This window comes from Physeter macrocephalus, chromosome 20 (genome assembly GCF_002837175.3).
Source record: "Physeter macrocephalus isolate SW-GA chromosome 20, ASM283717v5, whole genome shotgun sequence".
Taxonomy (NCBI): Eukaryota; Metazoa; Chordata; class Mammalia; order Artiodactyla; family Physeteridae; genus Physeter; species Physeter macrocephalus.
The window spans coordinates 24,467,726-24,481,212 of NC_041233.1; the positions used below are offsets into that span (position 1 = coordinate 24,467,726).

At 41.8% G+C, this 13,487-nt stretch overlaps 1 protein-coding gene across 2 annotated transcripts in view; it reads right to left on the reverse strand.

Moving 5' to 3' along the window:
* PLA2G12B (phospholipase A2 group XIIB) overlaps positions 1 to 13,166 on the reverse strand; it is a 21,267-nt gene extending 8,101 nt beyond the window's left edge. For both annotated transcript variants that reach the window (XM_007120708.3, XM_007120707.3), the window contains exons 1-2: positions 12,762 to 13,166; positions 1,837 to 1,925 (exon numbers count right to left, since the gene is read on the reverse strand). In XM_007120708.3, the coding sequence (XP_007120770.1) occupies positions 1,837 to 1,925; positions 12,762 to 12,972 (300 nt within the window). In that variant the 5' untranslated portion in view covers positions 12,973 to 13,166. The remainder of the gene's footprint in view (positions 1 to 1,836; positions 1,926 to 12,761) is intronic.
* Positions 13,167 to 13,487: the final 321 nt, after the last annotated feature.

Below are 13,487 nucleotides of genomic sequence, written 5' to 3' on the forward strand. Positions count from 1 at the left end.
TCTTTCTGACTTACTTCACTCTGTATGACAGACTCTAGGTCCATCCACCTCACTACAGATAACTCAATTTCGTTTCTTTTTATGGCTGAGTAATATTCCATTGTATATATGTGCCACATCTTCTTTATCCAGTCATCTGTCTATGGACACTTAGGTTGCTTCCATAGACATGGATCTTTTGCCGTTCTTCTCATAATATAGACATGGACTTGGATGGAAGCTGTGAAAATCTGGTTTCGAGGTATGGGTGGGGATTGATTAACCAGCTATCATAGATCCTTTCCTCTTGGGTCTCCTTAAGTGTTCTCTTGTTTGAACTTTTACTACAAGACCACCTAGAGCAGAATATGGACTTTGGTAGTTTAAAATGCCCTTTTAAGCAAAAACCAAAACAAAGCATTATTACATTAAGAGATAATCTAACTCATTAGACTAGGCAAAGGCCTGGACTCAGCAATTCTGGGTAAATTCCCATCGTCTGATACCTGAAGCAAGCTACTTTGCTTGCACCTCACCCATAAACCTAAGAATACATCACAACAGAGGTAACAGAATTAGATGCGTATAGTGGCTATCATTCAATTCAACTCAATTGGAAATTCTTGAACTAGTTCTAAATAATATTTGTACCAGTAAACAAAATGACATTACTCCCAAAATAGAGTGCATACCACTTCCTTAGCTACTAAATTGATATCAAGTAAAAGATATTAGCCAAAAATACATTGTTTCTCTAATGTATATTTGGAAGGATTGTCTTATGTGTCCATTCACGTATTGATGATTGTGGACCAGGTTAGGCGTACAGCTGTGCAGGTTGTGCAGCGAACAAGAGTGTCATATCTAAGGGGGCACCTTCCCTCAAGACATCATAGATTTATATATTTATTAAGAAAAATATCCAGCCAGTGGCCAGCATTTCCTTTCTTACAAAATCAGTATATTAAGCTTAGTTTCTGACAAATGGAAGAAAACCATCTTGAGGAATGGGAACTTCTTTTCAATTTGCACAAAAATGCCACATGGGTGAGCAGCATTTTAGTTAAAAGAATAAACATTATGCTGCTTAGAAAATTACTACAAAAATCTTTTGAACCAGCAGAAAAGTGAAGTTTAGCCTGATTAAGACACCAACTAAAGACATAGCTAAACTATGATTTTAGATATGAAATCCTTCTACCTACATTTTACATGAAACCTCTTTTCTAAAGTGAAAAAGGTAAAAGGGCTTCCAAGGGGTCTTAAAAGAAATTAATTATTCCTTGTTTTTAGAGGAAGTCGACAGTTTGAGAAACAGTCAGAGGCAAAATGATAAATGTTTAGCCAGTGGCTGGTTGTGTGTGTGGGCATGTGGGTGGGTGGAGGTGTGTTTGCAGGTTTCTATGATGTTAATACTCCAAACATAGTTGATTGGACAGTACCATCACCAAGTCAGCTGCTTGCAAAAGTGCTGAGGATACAGCAATCAGCCCTCACTGGTACTGGTCAGTACCAGTTTGCTCCAGTACATCACTGGAAAGTCTCACCAATCTAAATAAGTCAAACTTGTCAGATGTATTTCAATTAAGTTATGTTTGGTTCACTAAGGCTCAGCTGATATTTGCATTGGTGCTTTCAGAGTTCACTACACAATGGCTTATCTGGGGGATAGCTGTCTCTGAGAAAAGGAAATCAGAAACTTACTTTGAAAATTATCTCCCTTTCTCTGTATCCAATTTAAAATACTAATCATATTTCTCAGTCATATTCCTTAAGTGTTGAGTTCCATCAGTGGTAACTCTTGGATTAGTTTTAGTTAAAACCAATCAACTAAGAAAAGAATGGTGGTGTACATACACTTTCTGGTACCTTGAGACCCAGGAAATAGGAACTGCAGCCGTTGGGCTCCTGAGGCTTGTATCCAGGTCTGGGCATTGGTGCCTTTCCTAGCAGGGGAAAGAGAGGAAAGAAGCGGGAAGAAGTGTTTAGACATTAAGCATTTGGGAACATTCATCAAATAAAAATGATCTAAAAAGCATGTTCAGTTTTTCCTTTAAAAGTCACTGCTCCTGGGACTTCCCTGGTGGCGCAGTGAAGAATCCACCAGCCAATGCAGGAGACACAGGTTCAATCCCTGGTCTGGGAGGATCCCACGTGCTGCGGAGCAACTAAGCCCGTGCACCACAACTCCTGAGCCTGAGCTCTAGAGCCCGCGAATCACAACTACTGAGCCTGCGTGCCACAACTACTGAAGCCCACACGCCTAGAGCCTGTGCTCCGCAACAAGAGAAGCCACCGCAGTGAGAAGCACGTGCACCGCAACGAAGAGTAGCCCCCACTCACCACAACTAGAGAAAGCCCATGCGCAGCAGCAAAGACCCAATGCAGCAGAAAATAAAATAAATAAAATATTTTTAAAAATTAAAAGAAAAAGTCACTGCTCCTCACCAGACTTAAATTAGGTGGTGATGATGATTATGATGATATAATAAAAGAGTAATAACCTTCAGACCAGGTTGGCGTTTTTCTCCGAATACTGAAGAATTTTATGAGCGCTTATTTACTAACAATTCTAATGTTTCTTACATCCACGACCTTGAAGATAAGGTCTGTGGCAAAACCAAACTAAAACTCAAGGTTTCTCATTCTTCTATCCACTCTAAGACCACATACTATGCACAAAGACCTGATCATACACTTAAGGGATCAGAATTAAAACAGTACCACAAACTTTTTTAGAATAACATGAAGGAAATTTTGCAAGATTCCATAAATGCAGACAAAGCATTGTTTACCAAAGAGCAAAGAAAACAACCCAATGAAACATTTTAGGCATTTGTGTCACAGAACTAAGGCAAAACTATCTGAAAAACTTTGGATTTCTTGGTTTCTCCTACTTGGCTTTTGGGTAATTTTATAATCTTGCAAATACATACAGAGAAGCTTTGTCAGTGTGTCAAGGGTAGTCATTATAGATAAAGATAACCTTGACCTGAGATGACCTCAGGACAGTCATCTGCAGTGAGTATTTTTATCCCATTATCCAGATAAGGAATATGGGGCTAAGAGGTTTTGTGACTTGCCTGAGTCATATAGAAAGTGAGGGGAATTGGGATATAAATCCAGATATCTTGTTTGTCTCCAAAGCCCATGTTCTTTCCCCAGTTCCTCTGCCTCGTGTAGGAGATGCAAGACATAACAAAAGACGGAAGAAATAAGCTAAGAATTAATCCTCCAAGTGAGACACATGGCATTTCCTCTTCCTTTTCTTTAATCTTCTCCTGCCAGGTATCTTATTTTCAATTATTTTGTATTATGAAATATTTCAAAACTGAAGTCAGAGAAACAAATACCCATGTACCCACTACACAAACACAATGAATGTTAACTTGCCAAACATGCTGTAAATATTTCTTCTGTTTAATTAAATGGTGTAAGTACAGTTGAAGCCCCTTTGCACCCCATCTTTCTGTTTTAATTTTTAGGTATGAAGTCTATGCTTTAGAGCCCTCCCTCCTTATTATTCTTAAAAACTGCCTTCATTACTCTTGGACTTTTACTCTTGCATATGAATTTGAGAGTCAAATTAGTCTACATGAGACATGTAGATTATGTCTACAAGAGACAAAATGAGGATTTTTATTTAAAATACATTGAATTTATAGATTAATTTGGAGACAACTGACTTTCTTATAATATTCTGAATTCCCAAACATGGGCCTAATATAGCTTTCCATTTACTTAGGTCTTCCTTTATGTCTTTCAACAGAGTGTTATAATTTTCTCCATATATTTATTATACCTCCTACATACTGTATTATTCAGATGCTTAAACAAGATAGGATATCTCATCAAGATCCAGAATTAAGGCTCAGAAGGCTGGAATGATAAATCTGACCTTTTCTGGAACCCAGGCTGCTTCTAGCCTTCAGCTCTACCAGCCCTGGAATTTAGCCCTGATTCTCATGGTCCAAGATGGAGCTTCAGCCAACACATCCATATTACAAGCAGCAGGATGGAAGAAGGAGGTGGAAAGGTCAGAGCTCCTCTCTTTAATAAACACACTCCAGAATGTTACACACATCACTTCATCTTACTTCCCTTTGGCCAGACCTTAATCAAATGGCAACACCTAGTTGCAAAGGTGGGCTAGGAAATGAAGTTTTTCTTCAATGGAGGCAGCCATGAGCCCTGCTGGAAGTTGGGAGGAGGGCTTATGAATGTAGAAAAGGGGGACAATAAGCAGTCTCTGCTACAGTCTGTTTGGGTATTTGTTGCTGTGGTACAACATGTGTATATGATGGTGTTTCAAGGTGGCCCTCAGTGATCCCCATCTCCTGGTTTTCATAACCTTGTGTATTGTCCTAGGGTTGGTCTGTGTGATCAACAGAATATGGCAGAAGTGGAGCTATGTTGCTTCCAGGATTACATTATAAAAGACTACAGGGCTTCCCTGGTGGCACAGTGGTTGAGAATCTGCCTGCCGATGCAGGGGACACGGGTTCGTACCCCGGTCTGGGAAGATCCCACATGCCGCGGAGCGGCTGGGCCCGTGAGCCATGGCCGCTGAGCCTGCGCGTCTGGAGCCTGTGCTCCGCAACGGGAGAGGCCACAACAGTGAGAGGCCCGCGTACCACAAAAGTAAATAAATAAATAAATAAATAAATAAATAAATAAAATAAAAGACTACAACTTCTGGGAAGGGTAAGCTGGGACGAAGCGAGAGAGCAGCATTGACATATATACACTACCAAATGTAAAATAGATAGCTAGTGGGAAGCAGCTGCATAGCACAGGGAGATCAGCTCGGTGCTTTGTGACCACCTAGAGGGGTGGGATAGGGAGGGTGGGAGGGAGATGCAAGAGGGAGGGGATATGGGGATATATGTATAGCTGATTCACTTTGTTATACAGCAGAAACTAACACAACATTGTAACACAATTATACTCCAATGAAGATGTCAAAAAAAAAAAAAAGGCTACAACTTCTGTCATGGAAAGGTCCATTGGTAAAGAACTAAAGCTTCCTGCTAACAGTTACATGAGTTTGGAAGGAGATCTCCAGCTTCAGTCATATCTTCAGAGACTATAATATCAACAGGCAGTGTGACTACAAATTTATGAGAAACTCAGAGCCAGAAACACCAGCAGAGCCCCTAGATTCCTGACCCTCAGAAACTGTGTGATACAATAAATGTTTGTTATTTTCTGCTGCTAAGTTTGGGGGTCACCTGCTACTCAACAATACTTAACTATTGCAGTTGCCATTATGATTTGCATCTCTTTTTCAATACATTTTTTTCTACGACAGCTTTATTGAGATGTAATTAATATATTATACGTTCATCCGTTTAATGTGTGTAATTCAATGGGTTTTAGCTTTTCACAGAGTTGTGAGACCATCACCACAATCTAATTTTAGAACATTTTTATCATCCCCGTACGCATCTTTAGCAGTCACGCTCCATCTTTCACAGTTCATCCATATTATTTTTATGGCTGAATAATATTCCATTCTATGGATCTACCACAGTTTGTTTATTCATCCACCATTGATGCACGTGGTGGTCATTTCCATCTTTTGGCTATTGTGAAGAGTGCTGCTATGAATAATTGTGTACAAGTATTTGAATATCTGTTTTCAGTTCTTTTGGGTATACATACCTGAGGAGTGGAATTTCTGGGTCACATAGTAATTCTGTTTAACTTTTTGAGGAACTATCAGCAGGCTTTCTTCAGCAGCTGTACCATTTTGCATTCCCACCAGAAATGCACAAAAATTCCAATTTCCTCAATCCCCACAGTTCACTACAATGTATCTATAGGTGGACTGTGTATCCTTACCCCACTTGGAACAATCTGAAGACTCGTGTGTCTTTCACCTCTGGAGAATTCACAGCCCTTGTCTGAATTTTTTATTTTCTTCATTCTCTATAGTTTCTCCTTCTGGGCCTCTTATTACTGAATGGTGGGTCTTTTTAATCCTGTCCTTCATATATCTTAATCTCTCATATTTTCTATCTTTTTCTCTCTGTACTGAATTTTTACTAGCTTCATCAAATTTATTTTCCATTTTAATAATTATCTCTAGGTTGACTAACTTCTAGGTTATCTGCTATGTAACCCATCCACTGAGTTTTTTTCTTCTGATGACTATAATTTTCATTTCTTGGAGTTCTATGTAAATCTTTTTTAAATCTGTGAATTCGTTTTCATTGAGCTCTGTTTTTTAATTATGTTTTCTATTCCTTCTTTTATTTCTTTAATAATTTCAAATGTTGTTATTTTTTTATTATCTTCACTCCTTGGGATGCCGTTTCATTTTTTAACGTCTACTGACTCTCCCACATGGTGGATTATCTTTTCGAATGGTATGTAATTGTTTTCGGGAGGGCTTGTTTTTCTAAATGAATTCCTGTGCCCTGTGTCACATACTACAGAGTAGTCCCTAATTGCTTTTGCTGTGGCTCTAGGAGTCCCAAGATAAGTGAGACACATGTCTTTATGTTAATATCTCAGCTTGGGATACTCACACCAGGCCAGCTGTATAGATTCAGATTCCTCACCTATGCATAGTGTATGCTTCAGGTAGTGATTTTTTTTTTTTTTTTTTTTTTTTGTGGCTGCATTGAGTCTTCATTGCTGTGTGTAGGCCTTTTCTAGTTGCAGCAAGCAGGGGCTACTCTTCCTTGCAGTACACAGGCTTCTCATTGCAGTGGCTTCTCTGGTTGTGGACCACAGGCTCTAGGTGCATGGGCTTCAGTAGTTGTGGCTCATGGGCTCTAGAGTGCAGGCTCAGTAGTCGTAGTGCACAGGCTTAGTTGCTCCGCAGCATGTGGTATCTTCGTGGACCAGGGCTCAAACCCATGTCCCCTGCATTGGCAGGTGGATTCTTAACCACTGCGCCACCCAGGAAGCCCAGGTAATGATTTTTCTTAGTGGATCTCCTTTATTCCTCCTCCAAGCTCCAGTCCAAGGTGGACAGAAAGCATTCTTGCTACTTCTTGGAATATTGGATAATCCAATAATCTAATCCCTTTTAAACAGACTAGTCAGTTTCTCAGACTCTAAGCTTTATGCAGACTGTTCAGTTCCAACTTCCCAATTCTTAAGGGTGAAATTTACTTTTCCTCTCTCTGTATGAGCAATAAAGCCCATTTCTCAGCCCCTGGAGTCTATATATGTTCCAGGCTGACACCCCCAAGGGCCATGGCAGCATCAGCTCCTGCTGCCACTTTGGCTTTTTGTTTCCCCTTCATTTCTGGAACTTGAAGTTTTCCCTTTATTTCATTCTAGGTTGAGTGTGTTTTTTGTTTTAATATTTTATTTGCACCCCGTCTTTCTTGTTATTTGTAATGGAGAGGTCCCGTACTTGTTGACAGAGTCCACCAGCCCACCAGTAATCCCTGCATTACTTTTCAAAGGTCTTGAGAAATATAACTTAGCATTGATACTCTACTAACCTGCCGTGTGTGTGTGTGTGTGTGTGTGTGTGTGTGTGTGTGTGTGTGTATGTGTATGTAACACTGGGAATAGGAGAATGGGTAAAGTGTATTAAATAATATTAGTAATCAAATTATACATATGAAAATAATCACACTATGTCATACAATTAAAGCATATTGTCTCTTGGAGGTGAGACTATGGTGATTTTATTTTTTCTTCAGATTGTTCTTTTACAAATGTTCTACCTATACTAGCTTTATAGAAATCAGGAAAAAAATTTCAATGAAGAAACAAATGTCGAAATTTGATGGTGAAATTTAACTCTTTAATAATTTCGCTGATAAAGGGCTTTTGCAGCAGACTCAGTCCAGTTTCCTGAGTTACCCTCTGCCTTTTTTGCAGTTGGTAACTCACAGAAGATAAAACTCTGATATCCCAGTTTGAAAGCTAATGGGACACCAACTATAGACATGTCCCACCTGGTCTAATATTGATGACAGTTGTTTTTTTTTTAAATATTTTACGAAAGCTGTAGAAATTCTATTTGAAGCTTGAATTAAAAGTTCTGGGCTTCTCTGGTGGCGCAGTGGTTGCGCGTCCGCCTGCCGATGCAGGGGAACCGGGTTCACGCCCTGGTCTGGGAGGATCCCACATACCGCGGAGCGGCTGGGCCCGTGAGCCATGGCCGCTGAGCCTGCGCGTCCGGAGCCTGTGCTCCGCAACGGGAGAGGTCGCAGCAGAGGGAGGTCCGCATACCACAAAAAAAAAAAAAAAAAAGTTCTAAGAAAAAAGGTGATGGTTTGAGTCCAGACAGAAATAAGGTACTATATCCTCATATTACAGTTGGAGCAGATTTGAGTTGTGTTGAGTCTTTTCAGTTTGATGTTTTGAGTCTAGGCATCAATAATGTACAATGTCCACAAACTAATTTTATTTTTTGGTTTTGGCTGTTTATAGGAGTGGGAGGCTGACCATCTGATCTTCTGGATGAGGGCTTGGCAAACACTGGCCCAAGTCCAGCCCATTGTCTGTTCTTGTATAACCTGCCAGATAAAAATGTTTTTTATATTTTTAAATGATTGGGGAAAAAGTCAAAGCAAGGATAATATCGTGTGACACATGAAAATTATTTGAAATTAAAACTTTAGTGCTCACAAAAAAGTTATTTTTCAGAACACAGCAACACTCATTCCTTATGTATTAGCTACAGAGGCTTTCACAGAAAAAAAGAGCCGAATGTTGTTATGATCTTGATGTGAGGATGGTCTTTTAAGAAAGACAAAAAATGCAGAAGCTATAAAGAAAAGGACTGATAGACTGGTTCTTAGGAAAATTTAAAACTTCTGCATAAAGTGAAACGCCACAAAACACTTAAAAGACAAATGAGGGAGTTAGGCATGAAACCCGAAAGTTCTACCCGCAGGAAGTCCGCTGCCTCCCCGGCCCCACCATTTTTCTCTCTGTTTTGTCACTGAAAACAACAGTAAAAATGTCTGGCGCTTTATCACCCAGGCCAAGGGTTAAGCCACTTAGGAGGGTGTGGCCCTTCTCCCCACCCAGCTGGTTCCTGCAGAAGTGGCTCTGTGTGCTCCACTAGAGGTCTACCTAGGAGTCCAAGGGCCATATTTGAAGGGCACATCCTGCTTCCTGCCAGAAACCCTCAAATACAGCATGAGGAACACAACAAGGGAACAAAACAGAACTGTGACAATTTAACTGAAGCAATAAACTCTATTTCAGTCACTAAAACAGATTAAGTTACTCCATGAGGTAAGGCGAGCGACTTGTCCTGGTTTGCCTGGGACCATCCTTGTTTTAGTACTTAAAGTCCCACCGTTCCAGGAACGCGCACCCCTTCCCTCCATCACCGGCAAACCTGGACATTTCCTCACCCTTCTCGAGAACAACCTTTGCCCTCTAAGTCAGTAGCTGTTTTCTTTTTTGGGGCCACAGGTCCTCTAAGAATCTGATGAAGGCTGTGAATTCTTTGTCTAGAAAAATGTATAAACTCACAGGTTCATAAAATTTTGCTCTAAGATTTCAAATAGATTAAAAGTTCTCCTGAAGATAAGAACGCTGATATTAAAGGATACCTTTCTTTCTAGAACTAAACCCAAGAAAAAAATCATCATGAGGTCCTTTTATCAAAGTGTGACAGTGTGGATGATAGCTTAAATCATGATTTACAAGACACAGAAACTCTGCCTCACAGACCTTCATAAAGGCACAGAACACCTAAATCATCATATGATGATTTCTTCCAGAAGCTGAGAGGATGTTGTCCAGCCACTGGGATTTCATGTTTTTAAATTTTATTTTGAAAGGGAATCTGAAGAATCCGAATGCATAGTTAACCTGTTCACCAGATTTTCTCATAACATTTATAAAATTTGTTTGCTACCTGCCATGTTCCATACGGCACTAATTCTTTATATATATTATCTTTAATTCTTACAACAACCTTGTAAGGTAGGTGTTATTAACATTAGTTATAAACATGAGGAAACAAAGGTTGAGAGACGTAACTTGCCCAAGGTCATCAGCAATGAGACTCCCACCCCCACCCCCCAGTACAAACCCCTGATTTTTCCATTACTAGTATTTCTCAAAGTCTGGTTCGAGGACCACGTGTGCAGTTCCTAGCACAGACCTACTGAATCAGAATCTCTGAGGTGGGAGAGGGAATCGTGTTCACATTAGTGCAGACCCCTTAAACCAGTTGTACCATGTATTCTATTGATCCATGCTGAATCTCGTTATATTTACAGCCCGATCATTTGGCAAGTTCAGATGTTGTGTGTTGACCTGAAAACGAATTGTAGATACAAGAAGCGTGGAAAGCAATATTGATACACTAGTGTAGGCTAGCAGGATACAAATATACCTTTGCCTGTCTGAACAACCTATGGGCTGGATGACCCCTTAAATAGTGCTCTCTACCTTGGTCACACTTTGCAATCACCTGGGAAACGTTAAAAATAACGATATCCAGGTCTAACCCATGGAGATTCCCATTTAATTGATTTGGGCAGCAGGCATTTCTTAAAGCCCCCCGCCCCCAGGTGATTCTAAGTGCAGAGCAAGGCAGGAACCACTGTTTTAAGCAGTGGTAAGTACCTACCAAATGGCAATTTTTTTTCTTGTAGACTAACTGTTGCTAAATTGTTCCTTCTGACAAAAAAAAAAAAAAAAAAAATTTGCAGTTTTTAAAGCAGTTTTTTCCTCAAAGCGTGGTCCCAGGACCACCAGCGGCATGATCACCTGCGAACTCTTAAGAATGCAAATTTTCTGGTCCCACCCCAGACCTACCCAATCAGTATAAGAGGGGTGAGGGCCAGCAGTCTGTTTAAACAAGCCCTTCAGAGGAGTTGCAGCATAGCAAGTTTCTTTTAAAGAAAGAGAAGCCTTGTGCACAAGAAGTGTATCACAAAGCAAACAGAGACTCAGTTATTAGGCGTTATCTGTTCAAAAGCCTGCTTGATCCACAATCAACTTGAGAAGAAGTTCTGTACTGCTTGGGCACAGCCTCCAGGTTCTTGGCTCTGCTGCGTTCCAGAGGTAACAAGGCTTAACCCACTATTTCCTACGTGTTTTTCAGACCCCTGGTCGGACAGGTCCTGTTTTGTAGAGTGAGTGGAGTTATTTGTGTTCCTGCAATCTCTCTGTTGACTATTCCCATCCCCCACCCGTGGCTGCTGCATCGACCGACCCAGGTGCAGGCTTGCAACCAAAATTTGCTAAAATCTTTTAATACTGCTTTGCTAGAGAAAAAGACGGTTTGGTTCTCGTTTCCCTTAAAAAAAAAAAAAATCCTGTTGTTATCTATTTGCTAAGCCACAGACCTAAGTCTTGTGTTGCCTCCAGGAAGGAAAATAGCACCAGTGTTGATCAAATATCTGAAGTGAGTTGACCCTTTCCTGCCCCATCCATGCAAACTAGGTGAGAACAGTCCCTGTGACAAGGCATCTCTGCATTAGTCTAACACACCTTGGACAAAGACATTGGTAGCGGTCCAGGTGGGTCCTAGCACAGATTTACCCTATGGAATCTTCACAGAGACGCTGCAGCGTCCTTTTTTCAACATTCGCCTCTGAGATGAAAGCTTCTGTGCTGTAAAACTTTTGGTTCTGGAGGATTAACCATGGTCTCTTAGTCACTCCCCGTTTATAAGGAAGGGATTTTCCCCCCTCAAAGGTAAAAAGGGACTGCGAGACTGATTGGGTGAGTCCAGCAAGTGTGTAGCTCTTTTGAGTCTCTCTCCAAGCTGAGTTTTATCTGTTGAGTGTCTGGAGAAAATATTTCTCAAGTGTTTTCCTGCTAGGCTAAACTCACCATTTTCATCTCTTAATCTCATGATGAAACATCTGATAAACTAAACAGTGAAGCAAATGCTGTATGAGGCTGTGTGTGCTTTCAGAAATATTTTCATTTGCGTTTGAAGTTACCCCTTGCCTCCCAGCTGCAAGGTCCAGGGCTCCACGTTCTGCTCCCGTTCCACTGAATTCCAGAGTAAGGTGAAGGAGGAACGGGCCACAGGGTCTGCTCTTTTGCAGCCAGACCTGCACGCAGGCTCCCATGTACCCTCTTTACAACTCAGGTGAGGTAGTGCTCCTACTCATTCAGTTCCACATCCCCAGGCCTGCTTGGGGCCTGGTCCCTGGTGGACAGAGGCAGCTGGCAGACACCCATCCTACCCACCAAAGGACTGCCATTGCTCACTAAGGCAGGGACAGCTCTTCTGGGGGAGGGGGCGTCAGGCAAATTGATCAGAGACTGACAGATCTGGAAGGAAGGCGTGAACTGCATTCAGGGGGAGAGGCGAATCCATTTCCAAGCTAGGAGCAGAGTAACTGAGGAAGCTCAGAGTTTTCTGGCAGAATTTTCCCTGAATGTTCAGCTTAGTTTCCATCCCTAGGAACACCTCCCAAAGACATCTCTTATTCTTTCTCCCCACCCTTGGCCACCTTTTCCTAAGTACCTACCCGCCTCACAATAAACCCATTAAATTGTCCCCAGGGAAACAATTCTCACAAAACTCCTTGGAATAGGTTTGCCAGATAAAAACACAGGAAGCTCAGTGAAATTTATATTTCCGATAAACAACCAGTAATTTGTCCCTATAAGTGTGTCCCAAATATCTCACATATTTTAACAAAGTCTTGGTTGTTTATTTGAAATTCAAGTTTCATTGGGTGTCCTATATTTTTAGTTGCTGAATCTGGCACCCCTCTAAGAGGTGGATAACAGGAAAAAGTACATGACAGATTGTGGCCCTGCTCAGGCTCTTCACAGGTCCACCAGTGACAGTCTCACCGGAAGAGAGACCGTGCACTCACCATATCGACATCTGTACTGACAGACTCCATTTTTCCCTCCCAGCAGTTCCAGAAAGGAATCGAAGTAGCTGTTGACAGATTCAAAGCTGCCCCGGATGTGCCGAAGGCCCCAGTCTGAATAGGACTCCTCTGCGTCAGGGCTGGTGTCACTCTGAGCCAGGCCACCCCCGAGGCTGAGCCACAAAATCAAGAAGCTGGTGGCCAGCGTCATCCTGTAGCCAGGTAGGTACTGAGGTCCCTCCTCAAACCCCAGCCAGTGTCCCAGGAAGTCTGGGTACACGGCCCACCGGCCAGATGCCAAGCAGGACTGGGAAAGGGATTATCTGGAGCACTCAGTCTGTGTGTTCCCCAGAGGTGGACTTTAAACACAGCTATGGAGGTTGGGATGAGATCAGGGCAATTAGAAAGGGCAAAGGTTAGGCAGTAGGAGGGCCTATCTGAGGGATGGCCAGTGAGGGAGAGAACACTTCAGAGCGGATTCCCTGGCCCTGGAGCAGGGGGATGTTAGCCAACTTTTCAGAGGCATGAGTTGTGCAGCAATTGGAATTCTACCCCCAACCAGCTGGTTAACCTATGGATTAGTTACAAGTTTGGTCCCCTAGGACAGGCCTCTTGACACAAAGGACCTAGCCTCACCCCTAAGCCAGTCACCTACGTATTGTAACTAGGGAGATGTAGGGAGATGCAGGAAGATGTATAAAGGACTCAGGAAACCCCCCGTGATGG